The sequence below is a fragment of the Lacerta agilis genome, chromosome 11, assembly GCF_009819535.1.
Source record: "Lacerta agilis isolate rLacAgi1 chromosome 11, rLacAgi1.pri, whole genome shotgun sequence".
In the NCBI taxonomy this organism is placed as follows: Eukaryota; Metazoa; Chordata; class Lepidosauria; order Squamata; family Lacertidae; genus Lacerta; species Lacerta agilis.
The window spans coordinates 10,211,775-10,237,718 of NC_046322.1; the positions used below are offsets into that span (position 1 = coordinate 10,211,775).

General features: G+C 47.0%; 1 protein-coding gene across 2 annotated transcripts; it reads left to right on the top strand.

Moving 5' to 3' along the window:
* Positions 1-672: 672 nt before the first annotated feature.
* On the top strand, positions 673-25,684 carry LIPG (lipase G, endothelial type). 2 transcript variants are annotated; one of them, XM_033164436.1, is made up of 10 exons: positions 676-840; positions 4,744-4,937; positions 7,133-7,312; positions 8,787-8,898; positions 10,467-10,691; positions 13,180-13,422; positions 18,432-18,552; positions 20,618-20,836; positions 21,553-21,657; positions 23,924-25,684. In XM_033164436.1, exons 1-10 carry the CDS (start codon positions 750-752, stop codon positions 23,931-23,933), a joined length of 1,500 nt encoding a protein of 499 aa, XP_033020327.1. In that variant the 5' UTR covers positions 676-749; the 3' UTR covers positions 23,934-25,684. The 2 variants fall into 2 exon arrangements, with proteins under 2 accessions (XP_033020328.1, XP_033020327.1); XM_033164437.1 differs by lacking the exon at positions 23,924-25,684 and having other exon boundaries at positions 673-840; positions 21,553-21,661.
* The last annotated feature ends 260 nt before the right edge of the window (positions 25,685-25,944 follow it).

A 25,944-nucleotide genomic window follows, 5' to 3' on the forward strand; every position in this document is an offset into this window, starting at 1 on the left:
AGGCGCAAGGAATGGACCTGTCAATGAGTTGCACAGTTTAACTTTGTGCTCCATGAAGAACTGCACAGGGCCCCTCCCATTTCCCTCCATTCACTTTCTCCAGATCTCAGTTATTTGGGAAAGGAGGGAGCAGAATTCCAGGGGGGAAAGGCACGGGCTGCACCAGCCTCCGGCTGCTCTTCTGAGCGTCTCCCTTCCCTATGGATTTCTCTCGCCTCGTGTCGCGACGCCCCGCCTCAAGTCTCGCCTCTCCGCGCCGCCTCCCTTCCTCGAGGTGGGTGTGTGGCGTTTTCATTCAGACTTTTTGGCCGGCTTGCTCTTGACGTCAGGGAGGCGTGACCAATCAGAACCCCGATCCCGGGCCTACAGAGTCCCATCCCCATCTGGCCATGGGTCAGGTGACGCTCCCACTTGCCTATTTAGAAACGACCCCCCCTTTGCCGGTTGCTCCACTTGGTTGCTGCGCCGTTGCGCTTGCAAGTTAGTTGCTCGGCTCCCTGCGCGCGCGCGCCTCTCTCGCCTCTTTCTCCACCTCCATCTCCTCCTCTTTCGAGAGAAAGCCCGGTGCTTTGCCGTTTCTGCAGGCTCAGCATCATCTCGCCCCCTTTCCCCCCAAAGCAAAAGAAGAAGAAGAAGAAGAAGAAGAAGAAGAAGAAGCCGGCTTTGAAGAAGTTTGAGCAGCCTCAGCAAGTCAAGTGCAAGCATCGGGAGGAGGCGGCGGAAAAGACGACTCTGCGTTTGCTGGAGCGATGAGAACTTTTGCCGTCCTGTTGTGCATCGCTCTCGCCTCCTGCGCGTCCCGGGTGGACGCCTTGCAAGCGGAGAGAGACCCCCAGGGAGGTAAGCGGGGCTGTAGGGCTGCCAAATTTTGAAGAGCAAAAAAGAGGACACTTTCGCCAACTTCTACTTTTAACTGTCTATGGATCGCTTTGACGATTCTACCCATGAAAAAAGGACGTGTCCTTGGGGGGGGGGAGGACATAGGGCTACCCTCGGAGGGTGGCTTTCTCCCTGGGGCGGTGGCGGGACAAAGTAGGTGCTGGGATAGCAGACGGGTAGGGAGCCGCGCGCAGTCAGCCTGACTTTGCATCCCGTTGGTGCGCCTTTTGCCTGTTGCGCGTTTAAGTGGTGTGAAGCAGCGCACCTGGGTGCTGGGATGCACGAGACTTGAGTTGCTCTTTCATTCTGGAGATGTGGACTTCATTGCCGGCATCTGCAGGGAGTGCGACTCGAGTTGGCCTTTGCGGTTCCTTCCAACTTTTGCGATTCTGTGTTTCGTTTCTGGAGCTGGTATGGGCGTGTTTGTGTGCGAAGAGACAGAGACTGCTAAATGTGAAAGTGAGACAGTTGTAATGTTTGTGGTCATTAAGCGATACGAATGCGGCTTTAAGCCTCGTGTTTGGAACTCCCCAGACCAACAAAGGGAACTTGAGCATTTCGCCGGTGGGGAAAGACGAGCGGAGCGCATCTCTTGCCTCGCCGCCGAGGCGATGCCTGCCTTTAACTTTCAGCTGAGGCAGTGAAAAGCGCGGACGTGATTTGCTGTTCGGTGAGCTCTCTCTGCTGCATCTTGTAATGCGTGAAAGAGCAGGGGGACTCGGTGTCACCTGGTTGCCCTGCTTCTAAACCACGATGCCTTCTGTCTAGCTTTGTGATCCTGGGCGTTTAAAAATCTTGCTCTTCCAAGAGGACACTCGGTGCAAGCCCCGTCGAAAAGAATGGGGAATGTTACAAGGGCGCAACTATAGCCTTTTCTCTAACGGCTCTGACATAGGGGAACACCACACTGGGTTGTGCCTGTATAGAAACAGCTGCTATTTCAGAAATTTAGCCTGTGATTGTAGGGCAACTTACCTGGAAGTAAAGTAGATTGAATTGCGCTCGCAAGTGCCGTATTTTAGTCTGCTGTTTCATTGACGCTGGGCTGGCCCTGCGCTCGTGATTTATAGCACCAGCGTCTCATATTTAATGGAGCTGATGTGACCAAGGTTCTTCCGCTATTAATAGCAAGTGCCTAAAGAGAGAATCTTTCGCTATGTCCTGAGTTTTTAATTTTAAATCTGTCTAGAGGCAAGGCTAATAAGTGCATGGAGAGGAAAAGTGACGGTTAGCTGGCGCTTTTATTTTTAATTTAAAAACCTCAAAGCCTAGCTTGAGTTTTACCATCTGCTCAGCAAGCCCTCTTTATGCTTGGTGATTGTTTGCCTTGCATGGTGAAAAAAAAGAGTCCCTCTGGTCACATGCTCAGAAGCGGGTGATTTTTCTCACATGCTAGATTTTAACTAGAGGTTTCTTTTGGGGGGGGCGGGAATCTAGCAGTTTCTTTTGGGGTGAAGGGGAAGATCTAGCTGCAATGAACCCTGGCATATATTCAAACTGCTCATCGAAGCTTACACTATGGCAGCATGGCTTTGATGATGAAAACTTGACCTAGGTGGTGCTAAGCATGACGATGGGTGATGTGAGGATTCTGGGCCCATTTCCCCAGGAGTAAGCACTGCTTAGAGGGCAAGCATGAAAACAAGTGGACTCAGGCTACGCACACGCCATGCATTGAAAGCATTTTCCCCACGCAAAGAAGCCTGGGAATTGTAGCGTGTTGGTGGTGCTTGGAGCTGTAGCTTTATTTGGGGCAAACTACAGTTCCCTGTTTCTCTTTGCGAGAAAAGACGGGGGCTTTAAATGTATGGTGCGCGTGCAGCCTGAGTTTTGTACGAATCCAAGATCTCACTGCTCCCTTGCTTGATGTGCTCCTGGTGCCCTCTGTTATCTCTCAGGCAACCTGTCAGAAATCTTAAATCAGGGACACTCTCTGCCTCACCTGCTGATCAAAATAAAAAATAATTCCTTCCAGTAGCACCTTAGAGACCAACTAAGTTTGTTCTCGGTATGAGCTTTCATGTGCATGCACACTTCTTCAGATACACTGAAATAGAAGTCACCAGACCCTTTATATATAGTGCTGATGTGTGCTTAGCCTAGGCTGCTGAACTGGTTCTGTGACTTAAAAAGTAAGTCAGTATGCCACTAAGGTGTAACTCCATGTCGTTTTACCGGTACTTGGTTGCGTCTGAAATTCACTGTTTCAGCTGGTGTGTTTTGCAAATGCAGCATAACTGTGAAGTATTCCTTGTTTGGATAAGCTGGTCGCCTCTGCTGCCTTAAGCAGGGAAAGGACAGGTTTCTGGATTTTTCTTGATATTAAACTCGCATAGAGGATATATTGGGATTTTTGCATGGAAATAGAGTGTTGGTCAAAAGCCAGGTCTGCATGTGTAGGAAGAGTGCACGTCTAATTGAGTCATGCACGTAATGAACAGTTTCCCCCCGAATCTGAGTTTAAACGGCCTTCATGGCAGTATTCTCTTTCCGCAAGCTACTCGTGTGTGTGTGAAATATTTGCAGCGTTTTAATCTCCTGCAGTTACTGAATCCAAGGGGTAATGGTGGTTGAAATATAGAGCTAGGGCAGTGCTTCTTAAAGTGGGTGGGAGCACCCCCGGGGTGTGTGTGTGTCAGTAATCAGTGGGATTACTTAGGGGGTCGCTAAGAGGCAAGGGGGTGCTGGAAGTGTAAATGGCTATTGGACGTTGAGAAGCTGGTATGTCACTGGCAGAGGAAGGGGGGTGCGGCAGGCGCGGCCGGCCTCAGGTGTCATCCCTGAGGGGAGGTGACATTGGCGCCCCGCCCCCTGGGCCGCTCGCCACAGGTGGCACCCCCTGGGACGCTTGCCACGGGCAGCTAGTCTCGCCCCCGCAGGTGACTAGTGCCACCCCCGTGGGCTGCTGGCCCCTCCCGCAGGTGCACAGCATGCGTGCCGCTCCCGGTGCCGGAGGAGTTAGCTCTGCCTCTGGGTATCATTGGATCAAGTTCATCCATTTTGCTGAATTAATTCAACTAAATAGTTCTAACAGGACTTTGGATAAATGTGCAATTGATTCAAAATAGAAAATTCTTTTCAGTAGCACCTTAGAGACCAACTGTGTTTGTTCTTGGTATGAGCTTTCGTGTGCATGCACACGAAAGCTCATACCAAGAACAAACACAGTTGGTCTCTAAGGTGCTACTGAAAAGAATTTTCTATTTTGTTTCGACTATGGCAGACCAACACGGCTACCCACCTGTAACTGTGCAATTGATTGTTACTGTTTAGAAATTCATCGTGTTATTATCTTCCTTAGCCAGTTGTGCAAACCACTTCTCTGAATCATGAGTTTTATAGGGTAGAGTAGGAGGCACCGGGGATGAGTTTATGAAACCAAGGGGATGGGGTGGCCTGTGTAAGTTCGGGAACCACTGAGCTAGGATCTTCGTGTAAATTTGGATGAGGACAGGATGGCTTTCCATGGTTCTGCAGGAGACTATAAGATTGTGCACACGTTATGTATGCTACTGCTGAGTCAATGTTCATATCATAGAATCGCAGAATTGGAATGGACTGCAAAGGGCCATCTAGTCCAGCCCCTTGCAGGGCAAGAATCACAGCTAAGATTGGGACAGTGAAAGTCTGGACAGAAAAGTTGTTAAGCTCTTTTGGCAAAATCGCAAAAAATGTCATTTCCCAGCTATTTTTATGGAAAATTGGCCAAAACGGCACTGCCGACATAGGCTGCCATACACCTGGATTTTACTGGACAGTTGTACTGATTTCCACCCGGACACTGCTGCCGACTGCAGTGTTCTGGATATGTCTGGGAAATTCCGAACGTATGGAAACGCTAACCAGTAAGTGCTTATGTTTCAGATGTTGGCGTTTCTCAGCTGCTAAAGCCAGAAGAACCACCGGAAGTTCTCAAGCTGCCGGTGAAATTCAATGTCCGCACTTCTAGGGACCTAGAAGACAAAGGCTGCTACCTCACTCCGGGCCAAGAGCAGCATTTGGAAGATTGCAAGTTTAACGTCTCTGCAAAAAGCTTCTTTGTTATTCATGGATGGGCAGTAAGTAGAATAGGACTCCTTGCTGCTTCATGTCGCTCTTAGAATAAGAGGAACTCTCTCTCTCTCTCTCTGTGTGTGTGTGCCCCCTATGACATTTTGTTGTGTGGGTTGTTGATCCTTGATCCATTGTTTTTAAAGCCATAAACACTTGAAGAGGGATACCAGTTTTTCACTTGGTTTGACTCTATTTTAGGGCTCTGGGTGAAACATTCTGCTTGGTGCTGAGTAACTGGGAAAGTAGTGGCCACAGAGGTGGCATGGGTGGGGCACCGTTGACCTCCTGGCTTACCAACACAGTGGGTGACTGATGCACGTGGAGCTTGGCTTGATGCAACGCACAGTGTGGGAGGCAAGAGATTGGCTCCACTGCCATGCACCACATTGGCCCAAGCTACCTGCCCCTTTCCCTCTCTGTATGTGCCAACGGAAAGCCTGGAGAGCAACAGTAACTTGCCTTATGTACCAATCTGACCCTTCGCGTTAAAGCCCTTGGCAGAACTCGTGAGTTGGAGTTCTACATCTGACGGGGAGGGCCAAGACAGCTGCTGACCTCCAACTCCCACCAGCTGCAGCCAGCATTTCCAATAGTGGGGGATGCTGGGAGTTGTAGTCCAGCAACTTCTGGAGTTCCTCACTCCTGCTCTACCTGCTGTGATACTAGTCCAGTGTTTTTCAACCTTTTTTGGGCAAAGGCACACTTGTTTCATGAAAAAAATCACGAGGCACACCACCATTAGAAAATGTTAAAAAAATTAACTCTGTGCCTATATTGACTATATATAAAGTAATTTCCCCACAGCACACCAGGCAACATCTCGCCGCACACTAGTTGCCGTTCACTCCCTGGACCAGCCACGCATCTTACTGCCAATGTGCCCGTGCACTCGCACCATCTGTGCAGTATGTGTGGGAGCTCTATGCACAGACCTCCACTATGTGTGAGGAAACCTGGATAGCTCAGTTGGTTAGAGCGTGGTGCTGATAACACCAAGGTTACAAGTTCGATCCCCTTATGGGGCAGCTGCATATTCCTGCCTTGTTGGACTTGAAGATCCTTAGGGTCCCTCCCAACATTTCTATGATTCTTTGAAACCCTTTGGTGAACATATGTAGAAAAGGCAGGTGTCTGTAAGGGACTCAACACTTCCTAGTTAATTCCTGCTGGGTTTGATATTTGACCTGGGAGCTTCCTGATTCGCAGCTTGGTGGTGTTGTTTTTTTAAAGCCAGTAGCTTTAGATTAACAGAATAAGGTGTGACAGGTGAGGTGACTGGTGTGACTCCTAGCATGAAATTCTAAACCACAACACTCTCTCAGGCACTTGGTTCGTCAGTTCTAACCTTTGGCCAAAACCCTCAAAGGCACCCAGCACACTATAAAACACTAGAAAAACCCTGCTAGAAACAAGTAGTCACTGATTCCTCTCAGTCCTCAGAAAGCCAAGATACTTCTCTCTCTTTAAAAAAATATATATATTGGAAAGTAAATACATCAATATCAAACCATACATAAAGAATAATATAAAAAGAATAAGAAAAAGAAAAAAAATGCAAAGAGAAGTAGACAGTAAACGAATAAAGAAAAGTATAATATTTCAATACAATAAACACTGTTTTACAAAATAATAGTAATAATAGACTTCCATCACTCTCACAACAATTCCTTTCACATTTCATATTTTATCTGTATTTCAGTATTATTTTCATCTTAATATATAGATATGTATATATGTATGTTTCCCCTTTTCCATTCACAAGGTCATTCTAGAAACAGCTAAATTTTTACATTAGAACCTTGTCTTTCTAAATAATCATTCAAGCACTTCCATTCCTTCTCGACTGTATTCATTGGCTTTAGTCTTATTATATCCGTCAATTGGGCCAGTTCCAAATATTCACATAATTTACATAACCATTCCTCTTTGGTCGGTACCTGGTTACCCTTCCAGTACTTGGCCACCAAGATTCTCGCCGCTGATGTCACGTACAGAAATAATTTAGTATTTTCTCTAGGAATATCACTATTCAGTATTCCCAAAAGCTATGTTTCTGGTCTTTTGCTATGTGAAGTTCTTAGTAACTTTTTTTATTTCTGCATGGATCATGTCCCAGAACTTTCTGATCTTTGGACATATGGTAGAAGGTTGCTGGTCCTCCTTTGGCCAGAAAGGAACTAAACATGGATTCTTTTTCCAGATGACTGGCATGTTTGAGACGTGGCTGGGGAGCTTGGTGTCAGCTCTGCAGGAGCGAGAGACGGAAGCCAACGTGGTGGTGGTCGATTGGCTCCCTCTTGCCCACCAGCTGTACACGGATGCTGTGAACTACACCCGAGTGGTTGGAAAGGAAGTGGCCAAGCTGCTGAACTGGTTGCAGGTAACTTGCAAGCCAGAAACCTCCCATTTCCTGAGCAGCAAAAACTGCATGGGAAAGCGACCATTGCTCCAGAAATGTCAGCCTGGATGATGCAGGACCCGACAGGGGATGCCATCACTGGCGTAGGAAGGGCGGGGCGCCCCAGGCAGTGGGATCCCGATAGGGTTCCATCTTGGCGCGCCACGCCCCCAGAACGTGCGCCACACCCCTGCGGGCAGCATGCCCCGCCCCCAGAATGTGCGCCACGCCCTCAGAATGTGCACCACGCCCTCAGAACGCACACCAGCCCTGCCCCCGCCTGCTTCCCGCCCCCGGTGCTGGAGCATGAAGCTTCGCCACTGGATGCCATCTTCGGCATCACACAGCAGGCTACGTGCCAAGCTGTTGATTGGTGGGGAAGGGACAGGTGGTCTTGCTGATGCTGCCGCTTCTCATCCTATGGAAACTGAAACTGCAGGCACCAGAGCCATCGTCCAGAAACCCAGGGTGCGTGATCTGCTTCTAATGGATGGTCCTGAAGGCAGTGTTGGGCTCCCATCAGCTCCACCGTGGTCAAAATGCAGTTTATACAACATTTAAATGAAAAGAATACATACATACATACAGATGTACTAGCGGTCTGACTCCACATAGGCATAACTGCAGATTCCACATATCCATAACTGCTTATTTTAATCCATAGTTGCTGATTGGTGCAGCTCTTTCTGGACTATAACACTTCAGACTGCAGGGAAAAGATGGCACCTTTGAGTGGGCACCCAGCAGGAAGATGAGCAGAAGCTGCCTTGCCCATGACGCCAGTACATTGGCCTCTAACCTTACCCCAGGCATGCTTGCATTTTACAGATGCATCGGGGAGCACTCAGACCCTGTGGTTCCCCCGCAGCTGCCATGTAAAATGTCCAAAAGGGGCTGTCCCTGAACATTCACTCTGAATGCATAGTTTTGCTCTTACGTCTTTACCTACCATTGCTTGAGAGAACTTGGCCCTGCTTTGCTTCCCATAATATCAGTTCCGCCTTCTGTGTCTTGGGGGTGGAAAAACCTGCATGAAGCAACTTGCACCATCTAAAGCTGAGGGTGTAGAAAACAAGCATTATTGGCCAGAGGCATTGAATGTCCCTTGCGTCATCAACTGAAGACACCTTTCCTGTTCCTGTGTGTACCCTTTGCATACTCCTTTACCGTGACAATTAGCCATGAAGGCTATGCTCTGCCCTCCACAGCTGGGATGCATCAATGATTCTGAATTCAAGTTGCCAGGACTGGAGAGTTGCTCTTGTACTCCAATCCTGCTTGCAGGTTTCCCAGAGGTGTCTGTTCAGCCACTGTGAGAACAGGATGCTGGACTAGATGGGCCTGATCTGTCAGGCTCTTCTGATGTTCTTAAATTCCGTTCAAAAGTGTTTCAGCGTGCAGAGATGCTCTTCTTCCACGAGCGACTGGCTTGATCCTGTTCATGTTGCTCTTGCAGGAGAAAGAACGCTTCCAGCTCCAAAACGTCCACCTGATTGGCTACAGCCTCGGAGCCCACGTTGCTGGCTATGCTGGGAACTATGCTATGGGGACAATTGGCAGAATTACAGGTAAGCCAACCAACATCCCCCTCACCTCCTATGAATTCGTGTGCGTTGTTGCCTTGTGGTTTTCCGAAACTGCCGAAAGCCCCATCCTCTGCTTGAGGCAGGTTTGTGGCATGTGACACCAGGTGAATCCTGAATCTGCATGCACAGCCTCAAGGTAAGTCTCGGCTGCAACAGTTCTGCACTTGGCTGGAAGCTACTCCCAAACAGGCTGGGGTGGTTTGAACTTGCCCTCTCTGCTTGCCTGATGGTGTGGCTCAGTTCATGCTAAGGGTGTGGCTCGGTTAGTTAGACTGTGGTTCTGATGTCGCCAATGTCGCAGGTTTGATCCCTGCATATTCCTGCTCTGTGTAAGGAACTGGCTGTAAATGAGGATAATGTGGGAATGTTCAGGGAGGCAGGAGAGGGTATATTGTTTACTAATATCCTTCCTAACTTGCACTAGCAAGTTCCTTCACTTAGCAGAGTTTCACATTCCCCTTTTAAATGCACAGCGGATAACTGGTTGCAGGCTTGTGTAAGCCTCTCACTATAAGGTTCCTGGTAAGATCTCTTATAATAAACACACCACAATCTTGTGTAAAGTATATAAAAGAGGTTTACTGACATTCAGTTCACAGTTGGATCCCTGAAGGCAGACTTAGTTACAAAGTATATACATGTGGATCTATCCCATATGGGGATAATCCCAGTGTCCTCTGTTGGCTGGAAGCCATCTCTAGCTAAAAAGGTGCTCCAACGACGGAGGAAGTCAAAGAGAGAGAGTGTGCAGCGTGCCTCGTCCTTTTCGTTACCTGGACATCCACCTCTAGTCACATGCAAAGGAAGTATGTCCCAGCCAGGAGGAAACAGGAAGTTTTCAACAGGCTGGACCAACATTCCTCTGCATGTCCACTCTAGGAAAACAAGGAATGTTGTACTTGACTGCTACTTATGTATCACATCCCACACATAAGGGCTGAGGGTTGCCCCAAAGGCAGAAGTAGCAATAATGGAAAGATAACAGAAATGTCATCTTAGCCCAATGGCTTATTGCACATCCGCATCCACTGCTGTTTGCAGCAAACCCAGAGCAGTAGTAAAGACCCTGTGATCCTCGGTGGGGTTGTAGAACAACAGTTCCCATCATCCCTAACCATTGGTCGTGCTGCACAGGACTGATGGGAGTTGGAGTCCAATAACCTCTGGGGGTTCTCAAGTTCCTCATTCGTGACTCGAGGCCTGGCAGGAGAATGGGGCGGTAGAATGGACGGTACCATTTTCAGAAGGCAGGTAATTGGCAGTTCACAAATGTTAGAAATAGTGATTTTTAAAATGAAGTTGAAATTAGGGGAGGGGCGATCATTTAGCCTTAGCACCAGACCTGCATTCAGAAGCCGCCCCCTCCCCCAGGTCAGTTCCTGGAATCTCCCGTGAAAATGACTGGAGATGGTCGGAATTGTCCACAACTCTGAAGAGCTGCTGCCAGTCAGAGTAGGGAGTGCTGGTCTGAGTGGGGAAATAGCCTAGCTTTAGTATAAGGCAGCTTCCAAGGAAATACCTGCGTCCATCTCAACCATATTCCTCTGCAGGCTTGGATCCAGCCGGCCCGATGTTCGAAGGAGTCGACCCTAACCGGCGCCTCTCTCCTGATGATGCAGACTTTGTGGATGTCTTGCACACGTACACAAGGGAAACCCTGGGGGTCAGCATTGGGATCAAGATGCCCGTGGGTCACATCGACATTTACCCGAATGGAGGAGACGTCCAGCCAGGCTGCGGCTTGAGTGATGTCTTGGGATCCCTTGCCTACGGAAGTAAGGCTTTTTGCTTCTATTTTTGGGGGCAGGGGGCAGGCAGGGGGGGTCACACAGATTGCTAACTCTGCCACGTCAGAGTAACTTGCCCTTGGTAAGATGCTATCCTCAGCCTAAGGTAAAGGTAAAGGGACCCCTGACCATTAGGTCCAGTCGTGGACGACTCTGGGGTTGCGGCGCTCATCTCGCTTTACTGGCTGAGGGAGCTGGCATACAGCTTCCGGGTCATGTGGCCAGCATGACTAAGCCGCTTCTGGCGAACCAGAGCAGCGCATGGAAACGCCGTTTACCTTCCCACTGGAGCAGTACCTATTTATCTACTTGCACTTTGACGTGCTTTTAAACTGCTAGGTTGGCAGGAGCTGGGACCGAGCAACGGGCGCTCACCCCATCGCGGGGATTCGAACCGCCGACCTCCTGATCGGCAAGCCCTAGGCTCTGTGGTTTAATCTACAGCGCCACCTGCATTCCTCAGCCTAAGAAGATGCAAATCCTCTAGTTGCAAAATACTTCCTGCCTTACATATATTAAACAGATTCATAAGTGTGTAGGAGGAAGGGATGATTCCTTGCAAAACCTGATGTGCTAGTATGCAGAACTGGGAAAGCTATTGCCGTGTAATGACTAACACTGAGGGATGAGTCAATAGGTCCCTGGTTTGCTTTCTCCCCTGCTATGAATTCACTATGTGAGTTCTTGAGAAAGTCTCTCTCAGCCTCAGCTACTCTGTTGTTATAAGATTAAGGATGATTAAGAAAAAATATTTCATTCATGAATCTCTTCCCATTAGACAACTTGAAGCAATTCAGAATATAATAACCCAGGCATCCCCTGCCTTCGGCCCTCCAGATGTTTTGGACTAGAATTCTCACCATTCCTGACCACTGGTCCTGTTAGCTAGGGATCATGGGAGTTGTAGGTCAAAACATCTGGAGGGCCACAGGTTGGAGATGGCTGGAATAACCAGTTGTTGTTGCTGTTGTTAATTAAAATTTTTTTTTACTTTGACAAAGTGATAATAATAAATAAAATAAAATAAAAATGTGCACCCCACCCACTAGACCAGGCATAGGCAACCTTCGGCTCTCCAGATGTTTTGGCCTACAACTCCCATGATCCCTAGTTAACAGGACCAGTGGTCAGGGATGATGGGAATTGTAGTCCGAAACATCTGGAGAGCCGAAGGTTGCCTATGCCTGCACTAGACTATTCCCTTATAACTGTCCAACCTCCCAAACTTTCAATACCTCTTACACTGGTTTGACCGCTTTCTGTTTTAACAGTACAAATTCTACAAATACCTTCCATATCTCCTCAAAATCATTTCTCCTGCATAATCGCTGTCTTCAGGTGGGGGTTAATTAAATTTAACATACCATCCCCCATCCAAAGTTCTAAAGTAGATTGCATATATGAAAACAGATAAAACAATTTTGTGTGTGTGTGTCTGCCCCCCACAAGGTCTGAGGGATGGTGGACCGGCCCACGCCACGGCTGAAAAAGGTTGCTGACCCCTGTGAGAGAGCTCACACAAATTCAGGGGGTGGGGGAAGAAATGAATATGGCTGGTATCTCCCCGCCCACCTCAAAGGCCAACTCTGATATGTGGGCAGGACCACCCAAATGTCAGTCACTTGACATCATAATGACACCAGGTGATTAACACCTGTCAAAATTCAATGGAGGTTGCTGCAACTGATGATTGGCGTTCACCATAACCCCCTCTGAAGGCACTGTTTCAACACCTGTCAGCCTTCAAAGAGGCTCCCTATGGTAGCTAAACTATGGTCTGGGTTAAGTGCATTCAAAGCGATTTGGACTAATTGAAAATGGTGCAGAAATCTCAAGTATTCTCCATATTCAATTTTTAAAAAGCCCATTTTGTTCATAGCAGGCTTCCTCAACCTCGGCCCTCCAGGTGTTCTGAGACTACGATTCCCATCATCCCTGACCACTGGTCCTGCTAGCTAGGGATCATGGGAGTTGTAGGCCAAAAACATCTGTAGGGCCGAGGTTGAGGAAGCCTGGTTTATAGACACATCAAGCTATGCTGACATCCTTCTACTTAGCTCCTCATGAAACCATAAACGGACTCCTGCCTTTCCTGGCCAATGGGATAAAGGCACTTGTGTGATCTGGCAAGCGTTTGCCAAATTCTTTGAATCCTATTAAAATGTTAATTAAAAAAATTAAGCCATTTCGGTTCGTGAAACGACTGAAGATTATTAGACGGCCTATATTTAGGCTCTGCGTTGCATTTTAGGATGCCTCCTGCAACGTACGCTTCCGGTTGCACAGCAGAATTTCTGGCCAGAGGCCTGCCTGGTCCGTGGCCAAGTCTGGCTTGCGCTAAACTACAAAGGACCTAGAGATCTGTAAATCTCGCTGCACGTGTGCCTGCCTTTCCACCACGGAGGTGGAGAATGCTAAACGGCTGGCTTGTTGCCTTACGACTGTTTCCCCTCCTCCTCCCTGTCTGTCCATCTAGATATCGGGGAGGCTGTGAGGTGCGAACACGAACGGTCCGTGCACCTCTTTGTGGACTCGCTTGTGAACAAGGATAAGCAGAGCTTTGCCTTCCAGTGCACGGACTCCAGCCGCTTCCGGAAGGGCATCTGCCTGAGCTGCCGCAAGAACCGCTGCAACGGCATTGGCTACAACGCCAAGAAAATGAGGAACAAGAGGAACACCAAGATGTACTTGAAGACGCGGGCCGACATGCCTTTCAAAGGTAGGCTCCTTTCTTCCTTTGGTGTTCCCGTCAGTCTCTGAGAACTTGTTCAGTTTTTATTTGCAGAGGAAGGCAAGCCAGCATCTGAAGCACTGGAGGGTCTCCTTGCAGATCCCAGCTGAAAGGTTGCATGCTGCAAGGGGCAGGTTTCCCTTGCTGAAATGCTCAACCATTGACTTGGGAATGCGGGGAGGTGAGGGTGGTTTGCCACAGGTGTCATCACTGAGGGGGGGTGACATTTGGCACACCTGCAACTCCCACGCCCACCCTGAGCTGTTGGGGAAGGGGCGGAGCTGCACCACCTTGCTGGCAGCCTTCCCCCTTTGTTTTGAGAGCCAGTGTGGTGTAGTGGTTAAGAGCAGTAGACTCATAATCTGGTGAACCGGGTTCGCGTCTCCACTCCTCCACATGCAGCTGCTGGGTGACCTTGGGCTAGTCACACTTCTTTGAAGTCTCCGAGCTCACCTCACAGAGTGTTTGTTGTGGGGGAGGAAGGGAAAGGAGAATGTTAGCCGCTTTGAGACTCCTTTGGGTGGTGATAAAGCGGGATATCAAATCCAAACTCTTCTTTTTCTTTTGACAGCTCGGGGGAGGCTTGGGAGTCGCGTTGTTGCCCCCCGTTCCTGGGCTGCTTCCTGGGAGGGGGGAAAGCCTCCCCGAGCTGTTAAAAGGAAGAGGGAAGAGAGGAAGGCTGCTGGCAAAGCGACGTGGCCCCCCCCCCCCCGGAAGCAGCCCACCATGGGTGGCTCACTCCACCCCCATGGGTGGTTCACTCCGCCCCCTGGGACGCTTGCATGTGCACCACTTCGGATGCCGGAGCAGCTTGCTCCGCCTCTGATCTTTACTCCGTGGGCCGTGGACAGAGCTCCCTACCCATCAATCATCTGAAATCACAGTGGCACCAAGTGACCTGTTTTTGCCTTCAGGTTTTAGTTTAGAGAAGTAGCAAGCAAGAAGTGACACGATAGGAGCTTATAAAATTATGCACTGCACAGAGAAAGAGGATAGAACAGGGTTTTTTTCCCTCCCTCTTTCATAATACTAGAACTTGTGGACTTCCAGTGAAGCTGAGTGTCGGAAGATTCACTTCAGGTATAAACTACGGAACTCGTTTCTGCAGGAGGCAGTGGTGGCCACAAACCTGGATGGCTTTTAGCCGCAGTTGGAGGCAGTAATGTGAACTGAGCACCAGGCAGGGCCTTTTCTGTCGTGGGACCAGCCCTATCCATTGCCATCGCTGTGCTGTTTCAGGGTGTGGGTGAAGACCTTGCTTTTGAAAATGCCACCTGGTTAATTGTGCATTTACTTGCTGGCTCATTTCTGTATTGTTTTTGTGCTGCTGGAATTTGTCAAATGGATAGCGTTCGCGTATTCATTTGAGTGTATCAGCGGGGGTTGGGGTTTTTAGGGCATTAATGTGATTCCATTCTGTTTTTCGTTGTTCCTTGGCTGCCTTATAATAGTGTCTTTGGAGAAATAGGTAGGATAGGATTTATTTTTTCTTTTTCTTTTTTGGTCTTTCTTTAAAGAAAGGAAATCTGGGCAGCAGCCAGCCAACTTTTGGTTCTTGGTGGGAAAAGAAGCCATCATGACATTCATCTAAAAGCTTAAAGAGACATTACATGGGTGATGATCCGCCAGTGGTTTCTTGATAAGAAGCAGCTGTGGAGAACTGTAATTAGGAGCAGAGGATGGGTGGGGAGAAAGCGATTCTTAACCCTTTGTGGGAGCGGCAGTTTTGAGCTGAATAACTAGTGGATGGGAAACGAATTCCTTGCAATTGCACCAGCTCCTTGACTGTTCCTAGAAAACAGCTCCCCTGACTTTCCCAAGAAACCTCTACCTAATGGCCAACTAACCTCTATTGTCCCCTGCTACTAAACCCAGTAGCCTCTCCATCGCAAAGCCTGGGCTTTAGCCTAGGTGATGAGTGCCTCCAAATGGGAGAAAACTATGCCTCTGTCCTAGGCAGATCTGCATTTTCCTACCATCGCACATGCAAGACATTGCTTGCCCACTAATAAGTTGCTTTATCCTTGCTTACCCCATCAGGTGATTTTTCTCTCTCTGTAGCAAGAAAGCTGCTGTAGTAGTCCTACAGTACCTGTAGGGCTACAGATCCCCCATGTAATAATAATAATAATAATAATAATAATAATAATAATAATAATAATAAATAACAACAACTTTTATTATTTACACCCTGCCACTATGGGTGGCTTCCATTACATATTAAAACTTAATAAAACACCAAACGTTAAAAACTAAAAATCTTCAGGAATACCTGTCTGTTCTGTTTAATGTGGGGATGCTACACTCTGAAACTCCCTGCCCATTGATTTTAGAGAAGTATTGTATTCAGCACCTGCCTCAACTGCCCTGGGTTCCTATTGATAGAAATTTAATAAATGGCCACAAGGTTTTTTATTTATGTAAGCCTACCCAGATACATAAACCTGGAATGCGTTTTAACATGCAATTTTATTTTATAATGCACATTTTCTTAACTGCTGGTCTTGTTCATACTCTTGGCGTTTTTTATAGCCAACTTGCTTTTTAACTTCAGACCTTTATTGATAATTTGATGCATATTTTAGATTTTACATAACACATGCCCCAGTGTGGTATACAAATTCTGTTCATTCAGTGCGGCCTTGCTCCATGGTAGCTCCAACAACCCTCACTTTTTATAAGTGCATCATTGCTGTTAGCTTTCATTCCGAAAAGGAAACTTAAGAAGCCAGAGTGCAAAACTATATCAGTTTGAGGATGTGTTTCCATTAGATTCCCCCTTGCAAACACCTTGTGACATCTTCCCCAACCTGTTGCCTGCCAGATGTTTTGGACTACAACATCCATCATTCCCCACCCAGCAATGGTCAGGTTGGGGTGGGGTGCTCCTTTCGGACACCAGAAGGCTGTATCTGAAATGTGTCGATGGTTCTCCCATCAATGGTGCGCCAGACAGCATCAGGGGATCCTATGAGCAGCAGTTCCCAGACTTTAAAAAAACAAAACACAAAAAACCTACAAACCACTTAAAAAAAAATTGGGGTCTCAGCAGGCTACTTAAAAAAACAAACCCCTTCATTCAAATATCAAAGCACATGCATACGTCATATTTTAAATAACAGTGATGTAGTTTTGATTTATTGTTGTGGTTTGAATTTCCAGTTCACTCCATCACGTTTTATATTGATATGCTGCCTGGAATTCAGTTTTAATGAAGAGCAGGTTATGAATTAGTTAAATAAAGTTTTGGTGTTTTTTTGTTTTTGTTTTTTTTTAGCAAAGTTCAGTGAAGCCAGATGTAAAAAAATAAAATGTTGGCTTTTGTTTTGGGTTCCAGCTCAGTATTCATCCTGCTTTTGGATTTAAGGGGAGGCAAGTGAAGGAAAAGCCCATTTTGCACCCGGTGCCATATTACAAAAATGGTAGACCAGGGCTTTGTTAGCCTGTTGGATATTCCACCCTTGGTCAAAATGTCTTCGATCTCCATTGTTAGGAAAAAAATTAATCAAGTGCAGAACCAAATGTAGGTATCCTCATCTGTTGCACATCCTTTCCATGGGCCACTTGACTGGCGCTCATGGACGTACCAGAATGTGAGAACTTCTGAATGGAGCTTGTGGACCACCTCTGACTTAGAGGCTGGTAGATGTTGTTGGATTACCATTCTCATAATTCTTTGTTGCTGGCCATGCTGACTGGAGCTGATGGATGTTAGCATCCAACAACATCTTCCCACATTGATCCCTCAGCATCATTTCTGGGTTGCAGAGCTGGGAAGAAGGTTAGATCAGACCAAGAATCCATAGCCGACAAATCCATTTCCAGCTGTGGCCAGACAGATGCCTCCAGGAAGCCAGCAAGTGGCGTATGAAGGCACCAGACGCTGCGGACAGAGCTAATTTGCTTCTAGGCCCCATTTGACCATCATGGCTAATAGCCACTGATGGACATATCCTCTATGAAGCCACTGGATGATCCTTATGAGAAGAGGAGCTGAAGTAGATGGTTCTAGTATGGTTCTGCTTGATGATGGGTTCTGCTGGTTTATCAAAGACTGTTCCAAGGAACCCTGGAGTATGTTAGTGTCAATGACTCAGGGATGGAGGAGGGAACCCTGGGTCCTGGGGCTGCAGACCCATTCTGGTTAGCTTCCATCCACTGTGGGGCTTCAGGGCTCTTCTTGAGTGCTGAAGAGAGTTCTAGCTCCCCTGTTGGAGGCAGTATATCTCTGAACATCAGTTGCTGGGAATCAGAAGTGCGGAGAGCGCTGGTGCATTCAGCTCCCACTTGCAGGCCACCTGTCATGGATGCTTTAGTTGGGATTCCTGCATTGCAGGGGGTTGGACTAGATGACTCCTGGGGGCTCCCTTCCAACTTTACAATTCTAAGATTCTAGGAACCCAATGGCCGCTGCCACATCTTGCGTCCGTGGTGCAGGTGACACGTGACGCAGTTTGCACTGAAGCCCAGGTTGCTGAGAAAATGTGTCCCTTCTTTAAAGGGGAACTAAGCTTTTAAGTGAAATCTGAATGTCCCAGCATGGGGAGCACTGGCTCTGCTCCCAGCAAAGAGCTGTGGTAGGACTGGGAGCTCTGTTGAAAAGAGCTCTGCATCACAAGCGGGAGACTGAAACCCTCCCATCAAGGAAGCATCCCAGCTTGCCCCTTCGCAAGGGTGCACTCCTGATACTTCCCTTCAAGTAATCTGCAGGTGTAAATGGCCAGTCGTTGCAGGAGACCACAGAAAGCTGTCCTTCCTCAGGGGGAAATGATGGAAACACAGCTGGGGTTTTTTTGTTTTGTTCCTCATCTATGTCTTATCTGCTCCTGATCGGGGTTAATGTGCACAGAGTCCCAGCAACGCTGCTTGGCAAAGGCAGGGCGGATCCCGTGCCAATTGGCACCTGCCTTGCAAACCGCGTCTGTTTAATGGGAACGGAGGATTTGTAGCCCTAATCTTGGCTCTGCGTTTAAGTGTCTTCACTTGTGTCTCTGCAGTTTTCCACTACCAAATGAAAATGCATGTCTTCAGCTACAAAAGCATGGGAGAAACAGAGCCTACTTTCTCTGTTACGCTGCATGGCACCAGTGGAGACTCCCAGCCCCTGCCTCTGGAAGTGTAAGTGGAGAATTACAAACATCAATCCTGCACCTCTTTCAAGTTGACTCTTTTACTAACAGGCTATTATAAAGCTTCTCTCTCTTTAACCTTAGTTCTGGAGTGAGTCACTGGAGCAGCTTATTTCAGACAGGATCGCGATTCAAATGACTGCCAATAACTTCAAGCTGGCATTAAGAACAAAACAAGTGGGGATCCCTGCAACAAAGTGTTGTAGCGTATCCCTGCTCTCTCTCTCTCTCTCTCTCTCACGCAATTCCTGAGCCTGTGACTCAGATTGGAGCGCGGGGGGTGGGGTACTTCTCCCTCTGTGCATAAGTAGCACCTGAGGACCTCTTTAAAGGGGGAAGTCCCTCCAAGAAGAAAGTTCCTGCAAGAAGAAAGCTAATAGTGCAGGGAGTTGGCTGGGCTAGTTTTCTTCTTGCAGTTAATTTAAAAAAAAAAATGAAAGAGAAAAATCCAGGCAGTGATTTATTACACACACCTGCAGCCTAGTTCATTTCATTCTGTCACCACCACGCTGCCCTGTCTCATTTTGCTGCGTTTATAGGCCAAATCTCAGCGAATCGCATTTGTGTGCAGATAGATTAAAGCTGACAAAATGGACTACCATATCAGTGGCTTTCAAACATTTCATCTCGAGGGAACTTTCCTCATGTCACATTCTTTCGATGAGCCAGTGCATGGGCGTAATTGAATTAATGTGCATCACAGACAGTTGTTTGGTATACTGGCGGTCACGCACTCTGTTTGCGCTGGATATTGTCGCCAAGCACTAACTGAGTGCGCACCTCACACTCTTTTATCTGAATGCTAGTGGGGGGACGAGCCAGGCCTGCAACAAAATGTTGCAGTGTGAAGTGCTCCCTTTCAGGGTGCCAGGTAGCCAGGCAGCCACGCCCTTGCCCCCAGATATTCCATTCCATTGCCCCCCTCCCCTGCTTTTCTGTCCTTTCCCCTTCCGGTGGTGAGTCAACATTTGGTGGCCACTGGGCACACTTAGTCTTCATTGGCATGTTTTGCTTTCTCCCCCTTCCCTCTCTCTCTCTCTCTCTCTCTCTTTTATTAAAAATTTATAGGATTTTCCAATTTAAAAAAACCACACACAAATCAATACATGGTTAAACTCTCCATACTCCCCCCTCTCCCACCGAGGGGAGCAGCAAATACAAAACCCCCCTCTCACAGAGGTAGCAAAAATCATTTCACATTTAACCTCATATTTTCTAAATCATAGCTTAATCCTGACCCTCTTCCTGGGTCAGTTAATTAGGTTCGCATCATTACTTCCTAAGGTGACTTCCTCACCCCCCCCCCGCTGATTTCCAAACTATCACATAATTCCAGTTTTCTTCACATCTTTAAATCTAATTTAAAAAATATTCCGCTCATTTTTTATTAACATTTCTCTACTTCTGCCTCATAGTACTTCTGTACTTTCTTAATCTCTTAACCAAAATTTTTCCACATTGATCATATTCCACAAACCATTTCCCTTATCTTATTCCTCCCTCCCTTTTGGTCTCGAAATTTTGTCTCTCATAACGTTTTCCATTGTCGCAGTGTCCATGTCCGATTCTCCCCCTTCCCTCTCATAGGATTTGCCACTGACATATTTGATGGGAAGTGGTGGAGAGGTTGCCTTTCATCCAAGCTCAATGACAGGCAAGCTATAATAAGGAAATTAAGTCTGATAATAAGTTTAATTCCCTGGAGCACCACTTAGAAAATCGATGGACAGGATGAACCACGTGATAGGTTTTTGACAGGCTTTTGAGAACCACAGGAATATAAAAAGTGTCTGCTGGATCAGGCCAGTATCCCATCTAGTCCAGCATCCTGCTTTCACAGTGGTTGAACAGTTGCCTCTGGGAAAACCAGCAAGCAGGATTCAAGCACGGCAGCACTCTCTCCTCCCTGTTATCACAACAGAGAAAGGAACCACAATCGCTAGCTTAGTGTTAAGTCAACTAGGGTTGTTTCACCGAAACCATAACAAGCAAATATGAGTTGCTCCCTGCCTCTGCACTTCCTTAACAAAACATTGTGTGCCTCTTATTCTCAGGTTTGAGCAGATTGGCCTGAACTACACAAACACCTTCCTTGTCTACACTGAAGAAGATGTTGGCGATGTCTTGAAGATCAAGCTCACCTGGGAAGGATCCACTCAGTCCTGGTACAGCTTGTGGAGAGAGCTGAAAATGTACTGGACTCGGCCTGAGAATTCGTCCAAGGAGCTCCAGATCAGGCGGATCCGTGTGAAATCTGGTGAAACTCAGCAGAAGTAAGCCCAGGGCACTAAGCAATTGAATGGTTGCCAACTTTGATTCAGACAAGACAATAGGATATATTTTTGGGCTTGATAGAAACTCCAAAATCATAATCCTGCAGACATCTCTTTAAGTGTGTGTATTAACTTTTGAGTCACATCAGCTCAGTTTGCATGTCACAGTAAACTGTGGTTAATGGATTACCATACATGCAACAGTATGGGCTGTTTTGCGGCTTCCCGTTATCACACGTGAGAAAGCAACTGCAATCCGTAGTTTAGCATCATGTCAGCTGGGGGTTGGGGTTTGTTTCATGCAAACCATCGTCTGTAAGCCGAGACCAGATCTCTGCTACAGATTGTGTTTTGCAGGGAGAAAAACAAACACAATCCCTTATTTGGACAAAAAGCTAAGTCGTGGATCTTTGTTTCCCCCGTGATAGTGGGAGGAGCAAAAAACAACAACACAGATTGAAGCATCCATGGTCAACTGTTAGCTATGGTTTATCATAATGAGGCTATCATGGTAAACCAAGCAAGGAGATTGCATGCCTTTGATATTCAATAGCCTGTGGATATACAGCCGAAGGTCTGCATCCATATCCACTCTGCAAATATAGGAACTGCCTTCGTAAGTCGAACCAAGCTCCAGTGTCTTGTTCCCCAAATGGTCAGCTAGATACTTTAGTCTTGGGACTGTAGGAGTTACATATTTTGGTTGTTTGTTTCAGGCTCACTTTTTGTGCAGAAGACCCCCAGAAGACCAACATATCTCCTGGCGAAGAACTCTGGTTCATAAAATGTCGAGATGGGTGGCAAAAGAGGAACCAAACAACGTAAGCCTTGACAGGACCCCCAAAGATGAATGTGCTGTTGGGTAATGGCTATGGTTCAGTGGTGCATGCGGAAGATCCCAGGTTCAATCCCCAGCATCTTTGGGTAAGGCTGGGAGAGACCTAGCTGGAAACCCTGAGAAGCCACTGCCCAGCACCACGGAAAATACTGAACCAGATGACCCACTGATCTTACTCGGTGTGAGACAGTTTCCTATGCTCTTCTCTGCAGTACAGGAAGCCCGCCATTTGCATGCATTTAACTTGTGCGCATTCAGCTTTACACACGTGGCAAACAACTTTTTAAAAATTATAAAGGGGGTGGGATTCTGGGGAAAATGACTTTGGCAATCCTACCTGCCACTGAACCCATTGGGTTTTGACTATACACAATTTTTGCTTCAGACTCAATCCCTAGAACAGGGGTCAGCAAATTTACCGCGCCTTGGGCCGGTGTCTCCAGCGCCAATTGTACGGCGGGCCAGAGGGCGGGGGAGTGCGCGCCCATACACGTGCGCATACACTATTTTCAGCGCACTTCCAGGTCCGAGAAGCACCGGAAATAGCTTGTGCACATGTGCATGGGCCTCCTCCGACCCGGATGTGCACCGGAAATAACTCTTGCGCATGCGCACAAGCTATTTCCGGTGCTCCTCCGACCCAGAAGTGGGCGGCTGTTCTGGTAATAGTGGGCAGCAGTGGTCGCCACGGGCCAGATAAATGAGTCCCTCAGGCCGTATTCGGCCAACAGGCCTTAGTTTGGAGACCTCTGCCCTAGGACATAACCGGTGCATACATTGTATTGCAAAGTGTAACTTGCTGGTTTCATCGCAAAGCTCTCTGTTGACCTGGAGTTCAAGTAAACATGAAAGACTTGGAAGTTCCTACCATGTTTTGCTAAGATAACCAAGTGGGGATGCCTTTACTCATGCCCCTACTGCCTTGGAACAGAATGCATAGTCTCTGCTAGAGGTTCTCCTCAGGCTCTGCTCCCTGATACTTTTACTTTCAGGTAGTCCAGATGTTGTTGGACTACAACTCCCATCTTCCTTAGCCATTATCCATGCTGGCTAGGACTGATGGAGTTGGTAGTGCAGCAACGTTCAGAGGGTCCTACAATGGCTACCTCTGCTTCTGCTGGAAATGCCATGCATTAAGCTGAGGGACATCTGCATGTGTGCTCTGAGTATCAGTCCCTCCCTACAATGCATGAAGATACTGGATGATATATCTCATTTTTGACAGTATAAAAGTAGTTGTACTCTAGAGCAGGCATGTCCAACAGGTAGATTGTGATCTACCGGTAGATCACTGGACGTCTGTGGTAGATCACTGGTAGATCAGTGGTTCCCCCCCAAAGAAGCTAAAAAACTTTGGCTGCCCTAAAAAAAAACCTCAACTTCTTTGCCCTGCACCCTTAAAATGACCTGAACCACCAAAAAAAGGGCTTTCCTTCCTTTTTTAATTGAAAATTGTCGTTTATTTATCAGATATACAATGTTTGCCACAGTTATACAACAAATGTTCCAAACACAAATAAAGATAAAAATAAAAAAACTTTTTAAAAGCTCAATGTCGCTTTCCTCCTCCCTAAAGAAGCTCAACAACTTTTACGTGAACCCCAAAAAACAGGGCTTTCCTTCCTAAAAAAAGCTCAACAACTTTGACCTGAACCCCCCTGTTCTAGAGCATCTTGACTGCTGTGGGCAAACTAAATTATTTGGCGAGCAGAATGACTTGCTGTACCACGGGACTTTCCCTCATTTCCTTTCCCTGCACCATCGGCAAATCTGCTCCAGAGGGTTGAGGTAAATTGCACAACAGATACAGGAGGCGCACAGGGGTCAAGGCGGGTGGGGGACTTCCTTTGCACAGTCAAAAGTTATTTTGGCGTGTGTGCACAGAGGGGGTGCCCTGCACCGAGTGATGCAACTCTGAATTTCTCTTGTCAAGTGAGTTTTAATGTCTGCTTTAGAACGTCTCTTAACTGCCCCGTGGGATTTGAGCCGAGTCTTGCCAACGGAATGCTTTTATTGTAAGGCAGGTTTAACTTTTGTGTGGCTTATGGAAAGCTCTGTTTTGTGGTTTTCCAGTCCTCGGCAAGTCTGCTGCCAATTAGGTCAAACCACACATTCCATAGGTTTCCACGAATGTCAAATTTGGCCCCGCGAAGACTTCTCGCCACTTTGCAATGTTGTCGGGACTATATGAAATTGCATTCAAGCCGTTTAAATCTTCTCCTCCCCCCTCCTCCTTTCTCCACCTTTAGATCAGTATGAAGCATGCACTGAAATGTCCTTCATGGATGACGTTCTTCATTCATCCAGGACCTAACCAGCCAACTCAACTGGAGAAGGCAACTGCAGAAGACGAGCTATGGGTGAAAAGATGTTGCTGCAAACTCTTTTTTATTTTCTTTCTTGCTAGCACTTGCAACAGTTTGCTGTTTCAAGATGGATGTCCTCATTTCCAAGAACTGTGATGACATGGACATTATTTCTAGCAAAATCGGAGCACCACATATTTATGGCTTCAGTGGCTACCCTAAATAACTCCCTCCAACTCCCAAGAGCCTGTTACTAAACTTATCCTTCTTTGGGAGTCCTTAGGCACCTAAACCTCTTTATCCTGATGAGTTTTCATGCGCAAGCTCTGCCTTTGCACCATGCTTTTCTAAAGGCTGAACTTTGCATTTGGACCAAACATGTGGCAAAGAGTCTTGGAGACTGTATTATTTCAGACTGCAGGAATTGGGGCACACATTTTGTCTCCTTTCCTCAAATCAAAATCTGCCTGTTTGTTCAAAACTATAAGGCCTGGAAGAGCTGTTTCTAGCACATCTGTACCGAGTGGCAGGCTAGTTTTCGACATGCAGGAGAATTTATATTTGGAGCAGACATTCAGACGTATCTTCCCACTACATACACATGCAGTGTAAAATGGTATAATGGCAGGAATGTTGTGCCATGTGGCTTTCCTGAAAATTCAGATCGGCCCTGCCTTGCGCGTATGGAAGTTGAAACGTTAATGTGGAGGACACTGTGTATTGATTCTCAGCCATAGTTTTTACTACTGTGTGGTGTTTTGTTGAGAGGGAAGCACCCAAGCTGATCGTAAAAATTTCATGCATTGTTTGTATATCATAAGATGAGGGGCTTGAATTTCTCCAGGTGATTGTCTTCACTGCCACGTGGGAGAGCATTGTGGATACAGGAAACAAATACCCATCACTGGGGTGGTGGCTGCCATTTTTTTCACCCAGCTTACACAATTAGAGGAGTTTGAAAAATTCCCCAAATAACTTCTCGTTAATCACTTCACCCTGCACTCACACACTAAAATAGATGTCCCTGAAATGCATATATATGTATGTATTTCAAAACAAACTAGCATTCTAAACAAGCTTTGGTTTTGTAATGCAACAAATGCATTACAGCAAAATGTTGTTGTTTTGGAGTACTGTACTACTGTAAGGATTCCAACCATGCCTGCCTTCAGGTTACTCCATTCCATAACCCCTCTTTGGTTTTCCATTCCGCCCTCAACAGATGCTCAACATTCTGTTGTCACTGGGCATGCTCCGTCCTTATTGGGTCTTGAAGCCCTGTGCCTCGATAATCTCCCTGCCTGTTGTTAATCTCACTGTTTTGGCCCATGTATGGCTCAGTCCTCGGAGAATGAGTTCACTGTTACAAAAGAATAGGCAATTCTTCAACTTGCGGCCAGTTTCATGGTTTTTTTAGGTCATCTCCTTTTAAACTCAGCCACCCCCAAGCTGCAGACTGTTAACAGAACTGCAAGGATGTTGGGAGAGATTGATTCAATAATAACTACAGAGGCTGCGGCAAAGTACCCACCCAAAGCACGCACCCAATCAATTAGATATGATTGCAAGATTCGATCATGCACATTTTCAAACACACACAAGTAGGGTTGCCATATTTCAAAAAGTAAAAACCAGGACACCCTGAAAGTTGTTGAGCTTTTTTGTCATTTGACTTGCCCAAGATCCACGACAAAACACTGCCTTTCAGAAATTCCTTCCAGATGTTAATTCTGCCTTTTCAATCCCAATAAGATCCGGGAAAATCCAGGCATATGGCAGCCCTTTCTCTCTCTCTCTCTCTCTCTCTCTCTCTCTCTCTCTCTCTCACACACACACACACACACACACACACACACACACACACACATTTGAAAATGAGTGAATTGTACCTCCAGTTGCAAAAAAAAAAGTGCCTTGGCCATAAAAAAGTTTGTGAAATGTATGTACAAATATGCTACTACAGA

Excerpts from the sequence above, each read along its gene's own strand:
- LIPG (XM_033164436.1), top strand. The coding sequence starts at position 750 with ATGAGAACTTTTGCCGTCCTGTTGTGCATCGCTCTCGCCTCCTGCGCG. Across the intron at positions 7,313-8,786 it reads AGCTGCTGAACTGGTTGCAG|GAGAAAGAACGCTTCCAGCT; the intron begins GTAACTTGCAAG and ends TTGCTCTTGCAG. Across the intron at positions 18,553-20,617 it reads CAGCCCCTGCCTCTGGAAGT|GTTTGAGCAGATTGGCCTGA; the intron begins GTAAGTGGAGAA and ends TCTTATTCTCAG.